Here is a 23,098-nt window from a genome sequence, read left to right as displayed (position 1 = left end):
ACCAGCTATAATCAACTTACCATCCTTCTAAAGATTTATCTGTTAAAAAAATATTTTCTGCAAATAAAAAAAATTGGGCAGTGTTTGGTATATATGATATCAGATTATCATTTGGTTAAAAATCTCACGTGAGCAAATACTCGTAAGATATAGTAGTTAAGAGAATTGTTATATAAGCTGTAACTTCCATTCTATGACTAAAATACAGTTCGATTGACTAATAGTGTTTGGACTACACTGAAGTAGGCGGTTCGGTTGGCACGCCTGCAATGTCTATTTTGGATGCGCTGTAAGTTATAAAAATCTTACAGATTGCCAATTTCCTTTTTTATATCATTCCAAACGAAGAACTGACATATAATCGTTTTACAAAAATGAAGGAGAATTTAAATATATAAAATAAGGAAACTGGGAACATAAGTTTGCAACTGAATGGTTTAATGCAAAATCGCGTGATAAACAAATTGGTGTGTCGCAGTAAGGAGTGTGACTAAGCATCTATTTCGCACAATGGAAACTACCGAAGAACAACGAAGAGCTTTCATCAGAATGCACAACAACAGCGTGAGTGCCAGAGATATAGCCAGTATATTCGGTGTAAACAAAAGCACTGTTACTAAGTGGATTCAGCGTCATAGAGAAACACAGATGCTTAAAGACAAACCGAGGTTAAGACGATCACCCTGCACCACAGCTGACGAGGATAACAAAATAGTTGAAGCAACTCGACAATAACCAGTAATTACAGCTGTAGCTATTAAGCACCAAATTGGGTGTGATGCTGGAGTGCAGGTAATAAGGAAAAGACTTCATGCTTCAGGCATACACCATAGAGCACCTGCTATCAAGTCTGGATTATCTCAAGTGCAGAAAGATGAGAGGTTGGGTTTTGCTCTAGAATACTTCGCTGCTGATGCCGAGTTCTGGAACAAAGTAATTTTTTGTGACGAAAAAACATTTTCAACAGATACTCATGGAAGAGCACACTGCTGGCGCTTGAACAACACAAGGTAATAAATCTGTTTAGGTAGAAAGAAAAAATTAAAGTCATCTTTATATTACTTACATATAATTAATAGGCCTAGGCTTAGAGCTCAAGAATAATTTCTCAGAACTAAATTTCAGCCATCAGTTATGTATATGTATCTATACATTACATACATATATATGTGTGTATTTATGTATGTATATCCTTTTCCAATGCAGGTATGATGAAGTCGAAGAAGAGTTGACGTATTACAGCGGGACTCTGGGGATGGATGTGTGGCAGTGAGCCAGGTGCCTTAACCAGCATAGATACGCACCTGAATGCCGAACAATAAGTTGATATTTTACGGAATGTCATGATTCCATCAGTTCGCTGTTTTTTAATTCCCGAACCCGAACCCATTTTCATTGCAATGGATAATTCCTCAGTCCACAACAGGAGCACCGTCAAGAACTGGTTTCGAGAGCACCCAGAAGTCATAAGGATTAACTGGCCTGCGAAATCCCCGGACCTTAATCCAATTGAAAACCTTTGGTCACTCATGGTCAGGAGTTGGGATGACCGCCATATTAAGACAAAAGATGCCTTAATATCACATGCCATGGAGATCTGGGGGTCACTTAGGCCTAGAAGAGATGGTAACAGCATATGCGAGAGCATAGTGAAGTCAATGCCTACACGACTGAACAGAGTTATCGATGCTTCAGGGGGTTATATACAAAATATTAGGATGTAACACTGACAATGGCTTGACAAGCAATATTAAAGTAAATACTTTTTTTGATAAATGGAATATTTATAATCACTGTTGTTCTTTAATTATGTTGAAAAGGATACATTCACTTATCTTTAATGATGCTCTTTATATATATTCAAAAGGATTGGTTAAACTTCTGTTGTTTATATTTTTACTGTGTCAAAGTTTTTAATGTTACGTTACAGTTCGACTTTCTACTAACTGCACCATTGTTGGTGTTAATTATATATATAATAATTATATAATTTAATCTGTATTTTTCTGTTTTACCTTACTACGCAAAGTATAAATATTTCTCGTTTAAGGAATGAATAACTCAAATCAAATGGACAAGTCATTCACCTCGTATGATCAATTATATACTTGTATAACTGTTGTAAAAGCAAATATCATTGGTTATGATGATATAATATCATATGAAAGCATCTTAATAAAAATATATGTAAATTATATGATACTCCCTTTTCACGAAGCAGGTGAATATTAGTAGGCCTAGCCACACATTTACAAGTTATTATTCATCTTTCTATATTTTTCATATGATAAATATACAAAAGGTAAGTAATGAATATTTTGTTTATCACTCTGCATTCTCAAAACATGCAAATTTTCTGTGATAAAATAAAAACGGTCTCCAGATCCCGCCAAAATTATGTAGGCTGAGGCACACAAAAATTCCTTTCTTAAGAAAAAAAAACCATAACCAATGAAAGAACAATAATCATGTAAATCTCCTTTATATGAGAATAATATGTAACTCAGATAACAGATTATTAACATTAATTTGTTAGTTACTGAGAAACTGTCACCATGGCGTATCAACTGTGCATTGAATGGCAGTCTGTGCGCCTGCGCCACCGGGCGAATAGTTGCCAGATACCTCACGCTGAATATCCTAGCTATAAGCCTTATGTTCGAAATATTAAGGCAACTGATGCAATATTTTGTGACTCAAATGTACATACAGTGATAAAATATATATTGGTGAAAAGGCCAGGAAATTCTACATACAAATATATACATGAGATTCTTGCTGCGTTGATAGATGTGATACATCGTGATTAATGGGGAAAGAAGACGTCTGATGCCTTTACAAGTTCTCCCCCCCCCCAACCAATTATTATGGAAGAGTGATTGGAAGACCTGATGAACGTCAGTCACACTGTCTTTTTGGGAGCAGGAGCCGACCCCGAGTTCTTGATACCTGCGGTTGTTGGGGGCGGCTGCGACTGCTGAATCGTCCGGTGGTTTTGCCAAGCGGATGACATCCGTAGTGCGGCCCTTGGGACGTCCTCGACTATGTTTTGGGATACCGATCACTTCATCCGAGGCCTTGTTTTGTGGAGGAATTCTGGGACGCCTGCCGGTTTCCTCCCGAGTTCCGCTGCCCATCAGGAAGGCTAGCTTTAACCTGTTGATAGATATCCAGTCTTCCTGCCCATGGATGTTAATGAGGTAGGCCTTGGATGTTCTGCTGACAACTCAGTATGGCCCTCTGTATGGTCTGGTCAAGGGTGGGTGGTGGGCGTCGTTCCTGATGAAGACGTGTGTATAGGTATTCAGGTCCTGTCCGCGAAAGTCTTTCGGCAGGGCATGAATTTCTTTGCAGTTTCTCTTAGCCTTGGAAGGGGCGTATCCGGGCGTCTGGCTCCGTGGAGAAGAATTCTCTAGGTACGGCCAGTGTTTCGCCATAGACTTTCGCCATAGACTTTCTCTGCGGGAGATTCATCACCGTTTCCCCTTGGTGCGGTGCAGAGACCCAGCAGGACCCAGGGCAGCTGGGCCTTCCAATTTTCATCAGTGCAATGTGCCATCAGAGCTACTTTCAATGAATGGTGGGTTCTTTCCACGATGCCATTGGCCGCAGGGTTGTATGCCATCGTACTGTGGAGTGTTTTCCCCATCAGGCATGCCAGGGAGACCCAGAGTTCTGATAAGAATGCCGGGTCCCTGTCTGTAGTTATGTCGTCCAGCACACCGAAACGCCTTATCCAACTTGACAGTAGGGCTTCCGCACAGGCGCTTGTTGATGCTTATACCATTGGGGTTGCTTCTGGCCATCTTGTGGAACGGTCTATGATTGTCGGGAGGTATCTGGTGCCCCCTGATTGCGGCAGAGGTCCTACGATGTCTATGTGGATGTGCCTGAAACACTGTCATGGTTGAGGGAAGTCTCCGATGCCTGATTCCATGTGCCGGGTGATTTTACTTGTCTGGCACGGTATGCAGTTCTTTGCCCATTCTCATATGTCCTTCCTGATCCCGTGCCACATGAATTTCTCTGTCAACAGGTGCGTTGTTGTTCGTCCTGATGGATGGGACAGCCTGTGGATGATGTCGAATGCCTGCTTTCTTTGTGACGCGGGTATCAGGGGGTGTGGGTGGCCTGTGCTGGTGTCGCAGAGAAGTGTTGACCCGGGTCCACCCACTGGCACATCTCCCCACCTCAGTGCAGTAAGTGACGTGCAGTAAGTGACATGCGGTAAGCTGCCGTTTCTGGGTCTGCGACCTGCTCCTTTGCCAGGTCTTCGAAGTCTATGCCCAGGTGGACTGAATTTATTTCAATTCTTGATAGGGCGTCGGCTACTGGGTTCTTTTTTCCGGGAACATAACTGATGGTGCAGCCGAATTCAGAGTTAGTAGCCAGTTGCCATTGCTTTCTTGCCGACCATGCATCTCCCGCCCTCGTGAACGCATGTACCAATGGCTTGTGGTCTGTCAGGATGGTGAAAGGGCTGCCGTCCAAGAGGTACTTGAAGTGCCAAACGGCTTGGTAGATTGCCAGCAGCTCCCTGTTGAATGCACTGTAGCAGGCTTCCAGCGGCTTTAACTTGCGGCTTAAGAAGGCAAGTGGGCGGGGGAACCATCTACTATCTGCTCCAGCACGGCTCCACAGGCGACGTTGCTGGTGTCGGTGGTAAGTCTAAGGGGGGCTGGTGGGGTCTTGATGTTAAGGTGGTGGCTTTGGCGAGGGCTACCTTCGTCTGTTCAAATGCCTTCTGCTGCAGGACTTCCCAAGTCAGTGCTTTCAACTTCCCCTTCAGTACTCTTGTTAGGGGATATATGATGCAGGCGATGTCTGGCACGGAACGTCGGTAGTAGTTGATTGTGCTGAGGAACTGCAGGGACTTGATAGTTTTTGGTGCTGGAAACTCTTTCACTGCATTCACTTTGGAGGCCATGGGGCGGACACCTGCCGGAGAGACCTCATGTCCCAGGAAGTCTACCTTCTCCACTCCAAAGGTACACTTGTCAAATCTGACGACCAAACCATTCTCCTGGAGGCATTTCAGCACAGCCCGGATGTGACCCAGGTGCTCCTCCAGGGGAGCACCGACTTGGAGAAGATCAGGATGTCGTCCACATAGCAGATGCAGAAAGGTAGGTCCCCCAAGATGCTGTCCATAAGGCATTGGAATGTGGCCCCAGCGTTCCTGAGGCCGAAGGTGGAGTAGAAGGTATATGTCCCAAACGGCGTGATGATGGCTGTCTGCGGGATGTAGTCAGGGTGTACTGGTACCTGAAAATAGGAGTTGAGCAAATCCATTTTTGTGAATATCTTGGCCCCATGCAGGGTGCCTGTTAGGTCCTGCATGTTTGGCAGGGGATAGTGGTCGAGTGTTGTCATTAGGTTCACCCGACGGTAGTCCCTGCAGGGCCCTCCAGGAACCGCCTGGTTTCTTCATCATCTGGAGGGGGGACGCCCATGGACTCAATGCCTTTCTGCAGATACCCATCCTTTCCATCTCAGCGAACACTTGTTCAGCATCTTGGAGTTTCTTGGATGGCAGGCGGTGGAACTTGGCATGTGATGGCAGGCCTGTGGTGGTGATGTGGTGATGGATGCCGTGCTTGGCCTGGGTACCTGGCACCTGACACAGTTCTGGCTTGAAGACATCTGGGAATTCATGGAGGAGGGTGTTGTATTTGTTTGATGAGACGGAGCATACAGCGGGCATTCCTGGTCTGGCAGAGAGCGGGAGCAGCAGGTTTTGGTATCCAGCAGGCGTTTTTGGCCGACGTCCACTAGCAGTCCATGACGTGCGAGGAAATCGGCACCCAGTAAAGGAAACGATGACGAAGGGCCGTTCATATTTATGGCCCAGGATGGATATTCTGCGGGTCCCGAGTTCAGTAGCAGTGGATGGGGCTTCCATGTGCGACCACTAGTGTGGCTGCAGCGCCGGACGTGTGGTCGCGGTCCTCCCTCGATGGCGGAAATACTGACTGCATAGCCCTGGTGTCTACCAGCATCCATCGTCTTGATCTGGCGTTGTGGATGAAGAAACCTACTGGCTGGGGTTCCTTAGGGCTTGCGGCCACTGCTGTTATGGGTGGCCGCCTTTCTGGTTTTTTGTGAGAGAACAGGGGGCTCTGCCATTTCTGGCATTACTTCCAATCCTCCGATGGAAGTAACAGCAGGCTGGATTAGTCCTTGTCTTCTGCTGCTGCGGCAGTGCCTTCTTCTTGTATACCACGTTCATATCCCCCCACTTTGGATTCTTGTGCTACCAGGCTGCAGGTGTTGCAGCTTGTTTGGAGACCTTGGTGGCCTCGTGGAGTTTGTGTGCAACGTTCACCAGTTCATTCATTGAGAGGGTGTCTGCTTCCATGATTTGTGCCCTCACCTCCTGCGGAAGGTGGCGCAGGAATATTTCCCCCGACAAGCTGATCTCTCTCCTCCGTCTCTCTTGAGTCGACACCTGGCAGCATCAGGAGACCTCATAGTTCGTCCCAGGCATCCCTGGGTGATGAGTCCCCCAGGGGCTGGGTCATCAGATCGAGGGCGCGTTGGGCTCTCTCTGGGACGGGCATGGGGTATGTGTTGATGAGTTTTTCTCATAGGTCTCTGTACTTGACTTTGCCCGGCTGCGAGTCCAGCCATGGGGTGGTTTTGTTGAAGACCTCCTCTGGCAGCGTTGTCATGGTGACGTCTGCTTTGGTCTCCTTGTCTGTGACTTTTGCTACCCTGAAATGGACGTCTGCCTGCAGGAGCCAGGATGCGGTATTTTGCCACGAGAATGGTGGGATTTTTATCGCCTGGCTTATTGCTGCCTTCGAAGGCGAGAGGGGGATGCAGAGGATCTGTGTGTCCTCGGAACACTTTCTACCTCAGTGTCTGACATTTTGCCTCACACCAAAACGCGAAATAAGCGCCGTATTTAGTCTGTTAATGGTGTTTAGGGCTCATCAGAAGTCAAAACTATATGCCGTGTGATTCCGTTAATGACTTCTGAATACGGTCGACGTGAATCGTAAATGGCAGGGCCAAACCATTCGAGAACGCCAGAACGTACCTGGAGGAGGTACGCCGTAATTAGTCCGTTAGTGACGTGGGTGTTCTCAGAGGAAGGAGCTTTCAGAGGCCTAGACTTTGTCGCCTTATGGTTCCGTTAAAGGCTCTCTGAAGATAAAGCGGCCGTAGTGAGTCCGTTAGTGGCGAAGCCAAAACTACTGTGTTTACCGTCGCTTCTCGGGTCACCAGTTGTGAGGTCAAAGAGACAGAACTGGGTACTGACTAATTATTTACCTGGGCAAAGGTATACATAGCAGCATGTGGACGGAAACGAGTCAGTCAAATAGCAATAATAAGAGACATAATGTACAAACAGTGATAAAATATATATTGGCAAAAAGGCCAGGAAATTCTACATACAAATAAATACATGTTCTTGCTGCGTTGATAGATGCGATACATAATCGTGATAAATGGGAAAAGAAGACATCTGTGATTAAAGCTTAGGTTGTAGGAATGAACTGTAGCAAGATTAATATTAACAGAAGACTTTGCAATATCCACACCCTTTGAATTGATTTGTTCATTTTATCAATTTGTTGTCATCCATTTATCATAAGATTAGAAAAAAATTAAAAGCAAGCTTCCCAAATTCACGCACTAAAATGAACGCTACGATAATACAAAATTTTGAATTGAAAGCACTTAAGAAGTTTTAGGACTGTGATTCTTATTAAAGTAAGTTAACTTGAGATCCTGTGTTTTAGATAAGATTTTAAGCAAAATGTTTTCTTTCAGAAAGCCAGCTCATTTTCACTCTAAAAACATTTGTATGAGATTTAGTCACTCTTCGTGTTTTAGAAGTACCTATATTTTTATATGATCTATTTTATTTCATATCGACAGGTCTTTCTACACTCGCAGAAAGTTTCGATCAATTTATGAGAATTCTCTCACTGTATCTCCTCGGCTCCAGCGTAACAATAGCAGCATTTTCCAGGCTGGGAAAAATATTTTAAAAAATGCCCAGAATTCACCAAAATCATACTGTAGTCATGGAGACGTGCATTCAGATTACGAATTTGATTACCCTTTCAGTGAACTTCTGGTATGTAGATAATAATTTTATGTTATTTGAGTGACTTATAAGCCAAGACTGTTAATGTCATAATTATTGCACAATTTTTCAACTTTATTGTAATAATAGAATAGTTGTTTACATCTTGATACCCAGTTATTGAAGAATATTTATTGTTGTTGAAACTTGTAATTCAGTTATCCAGAAGAGTAAATGAAAAGTTGAAAATATAAATTCCTTATTACTATTTTTTGAAATCCACTAGTAAAATTTTCCTTAATTATTTTTATTATTTGAAAGGTCTGGGCAGTTTTAACAAAGAGGCAAGGGATGGCTATGCTAATGTGGCACCATGGGGAAGAAGCAATAGCCAAAGCTTTGGTTGCTGCAAAGCTGTACAAAGCTTTGGCACATGAAGCTGCTGATGATGACTTAGAAACTGAAGTATATGAGGAGCTTAGAAGCTATGCCAAAGAATTTGAGACCTTGGGTGAGTTTTGAGTACTGAGAATTAGATAATTCTTATATTGTTTTCAGGTACTTGAAATATGTTTTCTACACAATGAAGAGCTTTGCCAATTGTAAATCATGTTTCATAGGATTGTACATGAAATTTTATCGTACATACTTTAATGACAAAATTAGTGTGGAATTTGTGTTTTTCAGTGTTAATTCATTCTTCATGATAAGTACTTTTATATGACAGAATGTTATGAAGATAAAATTTTGTTCTTTCAACAGCATTGGAAGTTCTAGACTACTGTTATCGCCAGGATGATGACAGAGCTCATCAACTTCTCACTTACGAGCTGAAGAACTGGTCAAAACAAACGTGCCTGTCTCTTGCAGTTGCGGTGAATCACCGAGCCCTTTTGTCACACCCTTGCTGCCAAATACTACTTGCAGATTTGTGGCTAGGTGGTTTGCGCACAAGAAAAAATACAAATATCAAAGTAAGAAAATATGTATTGATCCCTTTTCTTGCAGATTTGTTTTACATATTTGTTGGGAATGTCTGTAACTCTGTATTTGTCACCTGAGTCGTCTTGAATACCACACCTAATTTTCTTTTGAGTACTATACAATCATAATCTCAAATTTTGGCAGTGCCATAGTCTGGAAATTAAAGTTCCCTTGCTTGAAGGTATGCCTAAGCACATTATCCTATATCCTTCTGAAATGTCTTGTTTTCCAAAGAAGTTTTAAGGACGATAATTAAAGAGCAAAAGTTGCTTTATCAATTATTAGGAAAGTCAAACGCAGTCATAAAGCTATGGGTATGTAACAAAAAATCGATTTGCGTTTTTAAAAGTTTTAATTTCATGTAAGTAACTTACCAAGTAATTACATAGCTGCCTATAGTTTTAACCCGTACGGCAGCCTTTATTTAAAAAATTGCGTAGCGCTTCAATAGTTTAGTGTAGGTGACAAGCCCCGCCCACCAATGGGAGTACTGGAACGACTTAGCAGAAAAGCTCATTCTATTTCTGTTTCTGGCAGCTCTTGAGTGACATCGGGGGTTTGCTGCAGCTTTTGTTTACTGACTTTCGGTTGTATGGCTGGATTTCGGTGAAGTATTATCACTTATTTGAGTAGCCTTCAAGCTTTAATAGCTTTCAGGATAATTTTTTCTAGTTCTTGATTATTATTATGTCTGATTCAAGTTCACCTATTTTCGCTATTATAACAAACGTTGCAAACCAGATTAATCAATCTTCATATGATTCTCATACAATTTGAAGTAAATATATGGGGCAGGAATATAGAAGGGAGAAAACTTGTGCTAAATGTTATTGTTAGCAAAAGTAGAAGGTACTTAATCTCAGCTAGACAAAAGTTAGAGAGGGATAAAAAGGAAAGCAGCCTCTAGAGCCGAGAAATGAACTTCTCTTAGCCTAGAATCTACCCTAGCCTAGGCTAGAAGATAGCCCTGCTATTCCCTCTTCCCCCCTTCCTGCCCTTTTTTCTCCTGCTTCGAGCCCTCCTGTTTTTAATCCACCTACTCCCTCGCTTGGCTGCCTTGCTTCCGACCCTTGCCATTGCCAGTCTCGAGTCTGAGTTAATAAGAAATTAACCTGGCAGTGATACAGTGAAGTGGGGGAGGCAGCTCCTCGTCCCACCGATTCTCCTAGAGGAAGGTCCCTGTCATTCTCCCCTATACCTGGGAGGAGTCATACTGGAGGTCCAAGGGAGGTCGGTGGGGTTTGCCTACAGGTAGTTGCCCCCCTCAGTCGAACCTGTTGCGCATTCCCAGGTATCGGCAGAGAGCCACTGGAAAGATTTCTTAACAGGAGAAAGTGTTGTGCAAGTGGAGGAGGTGGCTGTTCATCCCGCCGATTCTCCTAGATGAAGGTCCCTGTCATACTCCCCTATACCAGGGAGGAGTCATACTAGAGGTCCAAGGGAGGTCAGTGCGGTTTGCCCACAGGTAATCGCCCCCTCAGTCAAGCCTGTTGATCAATCCCAGGCTTCGACAGAGAGCTGTTGGAAAGTTGTCTCTGTGGATGTGCATCAGTAGTTGTCTGACTCTCAATACTCCAGCCTGGACTTGGAAGCGCCACAAGCATTTTAGATTCGTCTCGTCCAATGAAGAGGCAAGCAGGAAATGCTGGCTGCTCTTCTCCGCTGCCCAGTTAGCAGTTTAAGGAGCTGGGTGCAGTCCTCAACCTTCCTGCAGCACATGGGACAGTCCTGATTATTTCTCCTGAGTGTACTTCTTTTGGGTGCTAGTATTTGGCTCCAATCACTCAACAAGCCCTTGCAGGAGCCCGTGGTCTTTGTTCAAATGCCCATCTCTTCACGTGTGCCTGACACCAGCTCTTAAGCGTCCACCATCAGTTTCCAAGCACCTGGTGCCAGCTCCTGAGAGTCTGCCACCAGTTTCCAAGCACCTGGCTCCAGCTCCCAAGAGCTCGGTACCTGTTGCCAAGAGTCCAGCGCCAGCTTCCAAGCGCCTGGCACCAACTCCCAAGCGCCCAGCACCATTTCTTCAGTATCAATCTCCTGCTCGGAGCACCAAGCATCCATTTCCGACTGCGGGTCTCCTAGCCTGTGCAGCTCTCCTTCAGGATTTGTGGGCGAGCTTTCCTACCTTTTTTTGGTTCCTGCTAGCCCTGGTTTCTTTCCTGCACCACCAGGGAAGCTCCTTCCTGATGCTTGGCATTTTCGTTGGCGAAATTATGTATTTTAGTTGGCAGAATTTGACCACCTTGTCAAGACCTCTTTTAGTTGTTTGAAGTTTTCATTTTCTTGGACTGGATGGTGAGATCCCTAGCCAAGAAGATTGAAGATTGCAGTGGTTTGTGGAGACTTCGCCTCAGACTGGCTAGGAGACTTTTCTCATGCAGACAAACCATCAGGGATGGCTCTCTTGAACTTGCAGCTCTTTTCTCTTTGGGAGGTTTGAAGGAAAGATTTTTGGTGCTCCCGTTCCACAAAAGGAGTCACTCAGACCCAGAAGTTGGACCTTCAAAAGAAGTTGACCTAGGATCTAAAGGCGCATTCTTCCAAACTCCCCAAGGTTTCGTCCGCGTTTGTTCCTAAGATGGTGTTTCCTCTCCAGCAACATCCCTTCATGGGAGTAAGTCCAAATCCAGTCTAGGACCCGCTCCAGTGTCCACTTCTCAACTGGAAAGTTTCCGGGATGTGGTCTCTGGAAGAACAGAACCTTCACGTCAACGTCAGAGAGCTGAAAGCTATTCACTTATGGCTTCAATGCTTCTCGACCCTAGTTCACAACGACTGTAGCAGTCCATTCAGACAATACCACAGCCCTAATATACATACGAAGGGAGGCGGCTCTCACTTCTTTTCTCTCTGCCAGACAGCAAGAGACCTTCTACTGTAGACAGATCAAATTGAGTGAATCCAGACACTCGATTTTTTCAGGGCAAACTGAATTCTGATGGATGAGCTTAGCGGTCGAATAGTAGGCCCTTCCCACCAAGGGACCTTGGATCCCCTGGTCTATTAGAATCTGTGATACTATGGGGCAGGCCGACATTGGACCTGTTTGCCACCTTAAGGAACCATCGCCTTCTCTCTTTTTTTTTTTTTTTTGTTCTCAGGCCCTGGACCCTTTAGCATGGGCAACAGACACCATGCGGTAAGATTGGTCCCACTTGGAACAAGAACTTTCAAGAGGAGCTCAAGTCCTTGCCCAAGAAATGAGGAAGAAGTCTTTCATGCACAAATGGGAGCTAGTCTTTTCGAGTTTTGGGAGAAGTTGAGTATCAGAGGAACAGAACAGTGAATTGTCAAGGTTCCGAGGGAGGGCTTCTCCGTTACATTCATGAAGAGCCCTCCTTTGGTCCCTTCTCCCTTTGTTTTGACAGTCTGCTCAAGAGGCTCGGGAAAACATTCATCCCTTTTGGAGGAGGTCTCCTCTCTCCTTCGAAAGAGAGACATAGAAATAGTCGAGGACACCAACTCAGAGGACTTCTACTACTGTCTGTTTGGGGTCCCCAAATCATCGGGGTTGGGAGACCAGTCCTCAACGTAAGCGCCCTCAATCACTTCATCTAGCAGACAAAGTTCAGATGGAGACAAACCAGTCAGTCCTTTCATCCATTCACCTGGGCAATTGGATGATAACCTTGGATATGCAGGATGCATGCTTCCACTTTCCCTTCCATCTGGACTCCAGGAAATATCTAAGGTTCATCTTCCAGGACACACTCAAGCGCCCCACGTCAGCGTCTAAATGCCTGTCTCCTCTCGGAGTGCCCGGCACCACCCGAGCTCCTGGCTCCAGCTAAATCTCCAGATTTGGGCTCTTTGCTTTGGCCTCTCTACTGCACCTCAAGTGTTCACTTGAGTCCTCACTCCTCTAGCAAGTGACTTTATTTAATAGGCATTAACATCATTCTATATCTGGACAACTTTCCTCTTCTATCCCCTTCGAAGGAAAAGTGCACAAAGGACTCGTACATCTCTCTCTCTCTCTCTCAGGAACTGGGAGTTATCATCTACCTTCAGAAGCCCCAGTTAGCCCTGTCGAAAGAGTTCCTCTATTGGGGATGAGTCTCAACCCTTGTACTTTTTGGGTTTTTGTACATGCAACTTACCCGTCAGATATATACTTAGCTATAGTCTCCGGCGTTCCCGACAGAAATTCAAATTTCGCGGCACACGCGACAGGTAGGTCAGGTGATCTACCATACCCCGCTGGGTGGCGGGAATAGGAACCATTCCGTTTTCATGTCAGTTTTTCTCTGTCGCTGGTTCCGGCAACATCTGTTGTTGGTTCCTTCTGCTTTGATTTTCATTTTTCGCTTGCTGAGGATTATTTTGGACTGACCTTTGGTGACGTATTGGATCTTTGGCTTGGCATACGCTTTTGTGGACTGTTTTTGATTTCGGCTTTGGTATTTTCTTATAGAATGTCTGATCAGAGTGTTGCACCGGTGTTTCGTGTGTGTGTGAGGTCTGATTGTAAGGTGAGACTACCGAAAGCTTCGGTAGATCCTCATTCTGTATGTTCGAGGTGTAGGGAGAATGAATGCTCTTTTGATAACACGTGTGTTGAATGTGAGAATCTCACTGAACTGGAATGGAAGGCGTTAAACTCTTTATGCATGCAAGTTGAAGGACAGAGTTAGGAAGGCTTCTTCTAGAAGCGCTAGTAGGTCTCTTTCAAGGAGGTAGATTTAGAACCTAACACTCTTCCAGATTCTCCTGTCACTCCAGTTGTTTCAGCTCCTTCACCCTTCGTCGAACCTGTGGATTCGTCGTCGGAGATGGCTGCTATGAAGGCTACGATCCGCAAGATGCAATTGCAGATGCGAGCTATGGAGGAAAAGAAAGTGAGAAGTGATAGTGATTTGTGTAGTGTCCCCAGTGTAGTGGAGGGGGCGTCTGACCGGCTCCGCATCGCTCCTAGGCCTAGACCTCTTCCAAACTCCCAGACCCAGTGGAGGAGGAATGTCGACAGCCGCAAGGGGGATGAAGAGCGCTCCCAACGGTCAGGGCGCCCTTCGGCAGCTCCTGTTGACGCGTCCCAGGCTGCCTTAGATCGCCGTAGAGAAAAGGGATCTTAAAGAAGTGTTTCTCTTCTTCTGCTTCTTCTTCGTCTCCTAAACGTGGTTGGAGTTCGGCTGAGGAATCGCGTCCTTTGAAGAGGACTTGGAAGGCTCCTAGAGGAGACGCTTGGACTCTAGCCCTGAGCGCTTCCCTGAAGGTTCTCCTGTTTCAAGAAGAGAACTCGTAGATCTTCCTCCTCTTCTTCTGGTGTTCAGGAGTCCACCAAGCAGATCCTGGTAGGCCTCCAGGCTCAACTCGCTGCTCTTGCTGGCTCTTTATCAAAGAGCTCCTCTCGTCGGAAGGACACCTCTCTCCCGATCAAGTCCTCCAAGAGACTTTCTTCTCCTAGCAAGTCGTCTTTTGTGAAGCGTTCTTCTCCTGTTAAGCGCCCCTCCAGCAACAGGCGCTCCTCTCCTTCCAGGCTCTCCTCTCCTGGTAGGCGCTCCTCTCCTTGCAGGCGCTCCTCTCCGTCCAGGCGCCCCTCTCCTTGTAGGCGCTCCTCTCCTGTTAGGCGCTCTTCTCCTGGTAGGCGCTCCTCTCCTGGTAGGGCTTCTCTCCTCGGCGCTCTTCGTCTCGAACAGCGCCTCACCCAGGCGCTCGCGCCATCGCCGTCGTCGGTCTTCTCCTGTGGGAGATACTTTCTCCACAGTCAAACGCCCTGCCTCGCTCGCCTCGTAGAAGTTCCTCTCCAGCCTCCTTTTCGTCTGTTAGGCGCCCTTCTCCCAGCAAGGGCTCCTCTTCAGTTCTAGCTGCTTCTTCTGTCAGGCGCCAGTCAGCTTGTAGGCGCTTCTCTCCGGATCATCGTTCTCCAGTGGACAAAGGCTCCTCTCCTTCTAGGCGCTCTTCTTCTGACAAATGCCCCTCTACTTCTAGACGTTCTCCTCCTCCTTCTGGCCTGGAGGCGTTATCGGAGGACGAATCCCCTAAGGATATCACAATTTCCGATTACAAGAGGTTGACAGCTCTTCTAGTCCAGGAGTATGGAGATTCCCTCAAGCCTGCTTCTCCTCCTTCTCCTGGTTCAATGCTCTCGAGCACCAAGGCTTCGAAATCTTCCTCTCTTGTTAAGATGCGTCCCACGATCTCCATGAAGAAAGCTCTTAAAGGTTTCGGAGAGTGGCTTTCTTCGAAGAAGGATGCAGGCAAGACTGTCTTCTCCTTGCCTCCCTCTAGGCTTTCGGGAAGAGCGGGAATGTGGTACGAGACTAGGGAGCCTATGGGGTTAGCTCTCCCCTCTTCTGCTGGCTCAGACTTTTCTTCGCTGGTGGATTCTTCCAGAAGGCTCTCCCTTAATTCGGCCAAGGCTTCTTGGGGACTTTGTGAACTGGACCATTTCCTCAAGGGCCTTTTCCGTGTGCTGGAAGTGTTCAACTTTATGGACTGGTCTCTTGGGGCCTTAGCCAAGAGAAGTCTTGAGGAGGATTCTGTCAGTATGGAGGACCTCAGCAGTGTGTTGTCTTGCCTGGACAAAGCTGTGAAGGACGGCTCGATGGAGATCGCTTCCCTGTTCGGCACTGGCCTGCTTAAGAAGAGGTCAGTATTTAGTGCTTTCCTCTCCAAATCGGTCTCTCCTTCCCAGAGGTCTTCCCTCTTGTACGCTCCTCTATCTAGCCATCTTTTCCCACAAGAGACTGTGAAGGAAGTATCTCGTTCCTTGTCTGAGAAGGCTTCTCAGGACCTGCTGGCTCAGTCGTCGAAGAGGATGAGACCTGCTGCTCCTATTGTTAAGAAGGATAAGCCCCCCTTTCAGGAGCCCTTTCGTGGATCCAGGTCTATTAGGAGGCGTAGACCTGAGAGAAGATCCAGGCCTTCAGGACTCCCTTCCAGGAAGTCCAAGTGAAAATCAAGTCCTCCAGACTCCAGTAGGTGCCAGACTTCTCAAGTTCGCCGAAGCCTGGGCACAGAAGGGGGCGGACGATTGGTCCCTCTCTGTTTTGAGGAAGGGGTACCTCATTCCCTTCTTTCGAAACCTCCTTGACATCAACTCCGAGGAGTTATCGGCGAGATACAAGGATCCTGTCTTGAGGCAAGCCCTTCTTCTAGCCGTCGAACAAATGCTAGAAAAGTCTGCCATAGAACCGGTGCAAGATCTTCACTCCCCGGGATTTTACAACCGTCTTTTTCTTGTGCCAAAATCCTCGGGAGGGTGGAGACCGGTCTTGGACGTGAGCTCCTGAACTCTTTGTCGTAAAGAAGTTCTCTATGGAGACGACGTCTTCAGTTCTGTCGTCTCTTCGGCAAGGAGATTGGATGGTATCCCTGGACCTTCAGGATGCTTACTTCCACGTTCCCATCCATCCCTCCTCCAGGAAGTACCTAAGGTTCATGGTAGACGGCAAAACCTTTCAGTTCAGGGCTCTGTGCTTCGGACTCTCCACAGCTCCCCAAGTGTTCACGACCATTCTCAAGAATGTAGCTCACTGGTTGCACTTGGAGGGGGTGAGGATTTCCTTGTATCTCGACGACTGGCTAATTCGGTCCAGTTCGAAGAACCGTTGTCTGGAGGACCTTTCTCGGACTTTAAACCTGGTCCAATCACTAGGACTTCTTGTAAACCTCGAGAAGTCTCAGATGATTCCTCAGCAGGAAATTGTCTACCTGGGGATTCGGATGGATTCTCGGGGGTTTTCGAGCGTTTCCTCCCTGGAAAGAAGGGAACGCTGCCTTCAAAAGGTGACAGACTTTCTAGAGAAAGACAGTTGTTCGGCGAGGGAATGGATGAGTCTGCTGGGGACCATTTCCTCGCTGGAACAGTTCGTTTCTCTGGGAAGGCTTCACCTCAGACCTCTACAGTTCTTCCTGAAAGAATCTTGGGATCGGAAGTCCCAAGACTTGTCGGATTCCTTCCACATATCATCTCAAGTAAAGGCACATCTCCGGTGGTGGTTAGACCCAAAGAAGCTGGATCTAGGAATTCCTCTACAACCGCCGAGCCCTCGCCTAGTGTTGTTCTCAGACGCGTCGGAGTCGGGTTGGGGAGCGACACTAGGCTCGGAAGAAGTGTCAGGCACCTGGGACACGGATCAGAGGGCCTGGCACATCAACATGAAAGAGCTGGTAGCCATTCATCTAGCTCTTGCCAGATTCGAACTCCTGGTCAAGGGATCAGTAGTTCTAGTCAATTCCGACAACACCACAGCCCTGGCTTATATCAGGAAGCAAGGAGGGACACATTCCTTCTCCCTGTACCTTGCAGCAAGGAACCTTCTGTTGTGGGCGGGGGAGAGAAACATCGTTCTCCTCACCAGATTTGTTCAGGGAGAAAGGAATGTGAGAGCGGATCTTCTCAGCAGGAAAGACCAAGTTCTTCCCACGGAATGGTCCCTTCATCAGGAGGTTTGCGAAAGGCTGTGGTTCCTGTGGGGGAGACCTCATATAGACCTCTTCGCAACCCATTGGAACAAGAGGTTGGAGAACTACTGCTCACCAATCTCGGACCCCAGAGCAGTAGCTATAGACGGCCTTCTCCTAGATTGGGACGGTCTAGACGGCTGCCACGCTTTTCCCCGTTCAAGATAATAGGGGAAGTAATAAGGAAGTTCGTTTCGTCAAAGGGCACCAAGCTCACCCTGATCGCTCCCTTTTGGCCATCCAGAGACTGGTTCACAGAGGTACTGGAATGGATGATAGACTTTCCCAGGTCGCTCCCTCTCAGGATCGATCTTCTCAAACAGCCCCACTTCGACAGATATCACAAGAACCTTCCCGCTCTAAACCTGACTGCCTTCAGACTGTCGAAGGACTGGTTAGAGCGAAGGTTTTTTTTCGCACAAGGCTGCGAGGGCTATCGCCAGAGCCAGAAGATCTTCTACCTTGCGCCTCTACCAGTCGAAGTGGGAAGTCTTTAGGAGATGGTGCCGATCTGAGAAAGTTTCCTCTTCCAGTACCTCTGTAATGGAGATTGCGGATTTCCTTCTATACCTTAGGGAGCAATGTAACCTGGCGGTTTCCACCATAAAGGGGTATAGGAGCATGCTGTCTTCAGTCTTTAGACACAGAGGTCTGAACATCTCGGATAATAAAGACCTTCACGACCTTATAAGGTCTTTTGAAACTTCTAAAAATAAGTCCCTAGACCTCCCAGCTGGAATTTGGACGTGGTCCTAAACTTCTTAATGTCAAACAAGTTTGAGCCTCCTCGATCTGCCTCTTTCAGGGATTTAACCAGAAATCGCTGTTTTTTTTCGCTCTTGCTTCTGCCAAAAGAGTGAGCGAATTACAAGCTTTGGAAGGTTCTGTAGGCTTTAAGAAGGACTCTGCAATCTGCTCCTTTCAGCCTCTCTTCTTAGCAAAGAATGAGAACCCTTCAAAACCTTGGCCTAGGAGTTTTGAGGTCAAAGGACTCTCCGATCTTTCAGGACAGGAGCTGGAACACACACTATGTCCAGTAAGAAGTCTTAAACATTATTTGGAGAGAAAGAAACAGCTCAGAGGTAACACTGAAAGTCTTTGGTGCTCTGTCAAGGATCCTTCAAGAGCAATTTCCAAGAATGCCCAGGCTTTCTTCATTAAGGATATTATCAAAGAGGCTCATCTTTCATGTAAAGACAGAACATTTTCAGCTCCTAAGAGTTAATGCTCATGAGGTGAGAGCCATAGCTACTTCTCTAGCTTTCCACAAATCTTGGTCCCTCCAGTCTATTGTGGACTCTACATACTGGAGATGTAACTCAGTGTTTGCTTCTCATTATTTGAGAGATGTTAGGTGTGACATATGAGAAGTGCTTCTCTCTAGGAGCTTACGTATCCGCGGATTCGGTGCTGGGTCAAGGAGCTGAAGCTAATCCTAGTTAATTTAGTGTTATTTTAATTGTTTGTTGTGTTTTTATGGTCGGTTGAAAAAAGAGTGTTGAAGGTCTCTCTCTTTTTCATCTCGTATTACTAACAAGGTTAGGCTTGGTCAGGTGGTCGGTTTGGTTGTTAGCTCCTTGTATTTTATTTTTATTACCTAGCTCTGTCATGTAAAGAGGATAGCCCCCATTGATATGATTCAGGTAGAGGGCTCTGTCTTGTAAGTGGGTTAATCCCCATTGATATGATCCAGAAGGGCTGTCAGTCTTAGGTCACTTCCTCGCTGACGCTCTTGAGGCATGCAGACTCATAGACAGTATCCATGAAGTCTTCTGCCCAATCAGGTAAGAACCATGGTTTTTGTTTATTCCTACAACATATGTTGTTTTCCCGTTTTTAGTTCTTAGCTGTCTCTTGCCCTCCTCCAAGGGTGCCAATCAGCTAAGTATATATCTGATTTGGTAAGTTGCATGTACAAAAATGATATTTTTATGATAAAATAAAGTTTTGTACATACTTACCCGGCAGATATATACTGACATAACCGCCCAGCCTCCCCCTCAGGAGACAGGTGGAAGAGAAAATCTGACATGAAAACGGGAATGGTTCCTATTCCGCCACCCAGCGGTGGGTATGGTAGATCACCTGACCTACCTGTCGCGTGTGCCGCGAAATTTGAATTTCTGTCGGGAACGCCGGAGACTATAGCTAAGTATATATCTGCCGGGTAAGTATGTACAAAACTTTATTTTATCATAAAAATATCATTTCTGAGTCCAGTCCCGTGTCAGCCGGTGAAATTCCATTACAGCACGAATTTCTAGGTATAACCTTGCTAGATATACCAGAGAAAAAGAGCTTTCAGGAAAGCTTGGGGTTACTACCCCAGTCGGCGTCTTCTAGGAAGGCGTCGGTATAAGAAGGGGTGAGTGAATTACCACTACCACGGAAACCTACTCGAAAGATCTCTCCTTATCAAAATCCCCGAACAGAGCGGTGAGCCGTTACAGCCCCACACCAAACACCCGCCAGGACGGCGACACCAGCGCCACCTACCTCATTCCATTTTCTAGCACGTGAATCTTCGGTTTGTTTTGTGTGCTCTTCCATCATTTTGGATTTTTCTGCTTTTACGATGGCGTCGAGCAGCTTTACCATTTCAAGTTAAGTACCATCTTCTTGTGGGGTTTTGTTCTATTTTTGGCTGTTATAGTCTCGTATTTTCATAAATATCGAGATCTTATTATGTCGCCACGGCGTCCCCAGCCAGCCATATCGACCATGGCGTCTCCTTCTGTTCTTTTCAGTTGGTGTCGTCTCCTCGTCGTTATAGATATTTTGCCCCATTGGTTCCCTTCCTGGGGGTTCCTTGCGGTGGCTCCCCCTCTTATGAATTACGATCACTGGCCTACTGGCCTTTGTGGGAGTGATGCCCCGTCCAGTCCCCCAGTTGGGTTCCTATTGTTTTGGTCTTACTAGGCTAATTAATTTGATTGAAGATGGTGCTCTCTTGTAGTTTTATTTTTAATTTTATTGTTTTATTATTTTATTGAGTGGTTTACCTCGGTGCTGGCGGCAGCCTCAGATCTAACCGCCTCCCGTGGTAGGCTACGCTCTCTGTTGAGCACATTTTAGTTTTTGTGAGTGTTGGTTATCTGGTGGAGTAGGCTTGTTAGCTTCCTTCCCTTTGCCCTGGGTGGGAGCTCAGGTTGAGGGAGTTTTGTTGCTGTTTTCCTCCGGGATCGTTTTTCGGTGGGCAGAGTGAGCCCCTTGGTTCTCTTCCTCCAATTGGGGGGAATCGAGTTCTTAGGATGTGTTTCCTCTAGGCTAGTCGCCCCCTTGCCTGCCATTCTCGATCCCGGCTGGTTCTCGGCTCAAAGTTTCTCTCCCAGTTGCTTCCCCCTTCCCTTTTACACTCCTCGTCCTAGCCTATACTAAGGTTAGGTCTATATTAGGCTTCGCCTAGGTAGGAGTCGGGCTTCGGGTTGGTTGCTTCCAGTCACATTGCCCCTCCAAGATTCATGGTCTGGGAGGTACGGTGCAGTTGAGCGGGTGAGCTTCTCCCGTCTCCTGTTCCTTCCTGGTAGCCTACTCCTCCTACCTACCTCCCCCTCCTCCTCTCCAGCCTTGCTCTACTCGTCGGGTGACGCTAGATGGCGTTTTCTCCGAGTTCAGGGACCTCTCTTGTTGGTTGAGGGATTCGCTCCCTCCCAGATTGTTCCCAGCATCGCTGTATTGGGGTTGGTGGTTTGTTTACTCGAACGTGTTCGAGTCACTGTTCGTCTCCTCGTCGGTTTACGTTGACGCGGTATATATTGCTTCACCCTATGTTATGATCATATGAGCATTTTACCCGTCTCGTTCTCCGGCGGGGAAGTAAGGGCGGAAGGTTTTTTCATATAGGGGAACGGATCCCTCCGTCCTCTTCAGTTCTTACCATCACTTGTTATTGTTTTTATTTTTAGATAAGTCTGTTATCTACAGGAGTACTCTCCTTTATTTATTATATATATAAATTCGTGAGTCGGTCCTATACCAGGGTCTTCGCCGTTATTTTACTGGCAGCCCTTATGGTTAGTTCCTGGTCTCTCTCCCCTTCATTTCCCGGAGTACTCCGGGGTCTGAATCCTACCTTCCACTCTGTGTAATTTAGAGCTTTTTGGCCCAGTTTATGATAGGGAGTTCTTCTCCGCCGGAGTATTCCGGTTGTGGTTGAATTTCCCGGCCTCGCCAGCTTTAGTTTGCTTAGGGTGGGAGGTTCATGTACGTTTCTTCTTACAGACTGTTCGCTGTGAGGAGCCGGGGTGCACCGCCTCCCTCCAACAACCCTACGGTCACGTAGTTTGTCGGACCCACGCTGGTTGTGCGGTCCGCCTGGATGACCTGATTGTTTGGCACCCTGATGGTTGTGAGGTTTGCTTTGCTCTCTGCACAACTGTCCAGGATGAGTTGGTAAGTGACAGTCTTTACATTACTCTTGCTTTTGCTCCTCATATTGTATATTATACATTGTCTATGAGGTTCCCGGAATGGTTTTCGTCCTTAGCTAATTGTTGGTTTTCTTACAGGCGGACGAAACTTCCAAGAAGTCTGCCTTGGAATCCCCTCGGGCCTGGGTGGCTGGGTTTGGAAGGAACGTTCCGTCGGGGAAGCCCTACGTCCTCGACGCTAGGTTGAGGGACTTACTCTACCCCGGCGCACGGGTGGCGGCAGCAGTGCCTGAAGATGTGGCCACCCCTATCATCCAGCAGATCCGGGATGAGACCCAGCCACCCCAAGCGGATATCCTCTACGCTGAGGTCTCGGAGGATGTTGCCGCCATTAATCTGGACCTAGAACCAATGGCTGTAGAGCAGGACCAGGTGGTAAGTGGTGAGGTAGGTGAGGTTGTTGGGGCGGGCCCCCCTTTATTTGACTCCCCTGCTTCATCTGTTTCTTCCTTTACAGGCTTTGTGAAGTCTTCCTCCTTGGGTGATAGAGCTCCATCTGCTATCCCCAAGTTGAAGTTGAAGACTTCATGGAAGGCGAAGGGCTTCAAGTCCTCGTCTTCCAAGAAGGCATTGCCCTTCCCCCCGTCGAAGGCTAAGGTCTCAGGACCTAGCCCAGCCGGGAGCAAGTCTGGTTCCTCCAGCAAAGGCGCGAGTAAGAGGGCTGCAAAACCAAGCCCTCCTCGCCAACCTGCTTTCGATGCAGAGGCCTTTGCTAACCAACTTTATAAACGTTTACGGAGGACCTGGATTCAAGATTTAGTGAGATTTCGGAGAAGCTGGCCAGTCATGATAACATACTGGCGGGAATGGCTCACCACCCCCAGCCGAACCACAGTATGTTATCCCCGACACTGCGGACCTCCCGCCGTTCGATGTCGGAAACCCTTGGCGGTTCGCTCTCCGGGCCATCCAACATGATGGCAAGCTGACTCTTGATGGTCTTGGCACGAGACGGTTGGAGGAATTGGAGTTCTTCCCCCCCGATCTCCTGCCCCCTTACCCAGGCTTCGTGAGACTCACGGAGGAAGCCTGGATTAGGTCAGACAAGGTTCCTAGGGAGACTGTCATCGTCCCTAGGGACCAAGCTCAGTCGGCTCTCCTGCGCACTCTGACGGAGTGGCAGGCAGATAACACTGAAGTTGACTCCTTTCAAGGGAACTTCACCATGTTCACCCTGGGAGTCGACCTTCCCCTCCTTGCTTGGACAAAGTCGCTCTGGCTACGGCCCGAGCGTGCT

General features: G+C 46.9%; 1 protein-coding gene and 1 long non-coding RNA gene across 10 annotated transcripts in view; both read left to right on the top strand.

The window, feature by feature from the left end:
- The window catches only part of Trpm (transient receptor potential cation channel, subfamily M), a 340,295-nt gene that overhangs the window by 224,178 nt on the left and 93,019 nt on the right, over positions 1-23,098 (top strand). For all 9 annotated transcript variants that reach the window (XM_067111320.1, XM_067111325.1, XM_067111323.1 and 6 more), the window contains 3 exons: positions 7,888-8,089; positions 8,360-8,549; positions 8,801-9,012. In XM_067111320.1, coding sequence (XP_066967421.1) covers positions 7,888-8,089; positions 8,360-8,549; positions 8,801-9,012 — 604 coding nt within the window. The remainder of the gene's footprint in view (positions 1-7,887; positions 8,090-8,359; positions 8,550-8,800; positions 9,013-23,098) is intronic.
- On the top strand, positions 874-1,387 carry LOC136843234 (uncharacterized). The gene is made up of 2 exons (XR_010854492.1): positions 874-1,010; positions 1,207-1,387. It is a non-coding gene; the product is annotated as an uncharacterized lncRNA (long non-coding RNA).

Source organism: Macrobrachium rosenbergii, chromosome 11, assembly GCF_040412425.1.
Source record: "Macrobrachium rosenbergii isolate ZJJX-2024 chromosome 11, ASM4041242v1, whole genome shotgun sequence".
NCBI lineage: Eukaryota > Metazoa > Arthropoda > Malacostraca > Decapoda > Palaemonidae > Macrobrachium > Macrobrachium rosenbergii.
This window is presented reverse-complemented; position numbering and strand designations above follow the sequence as displayed.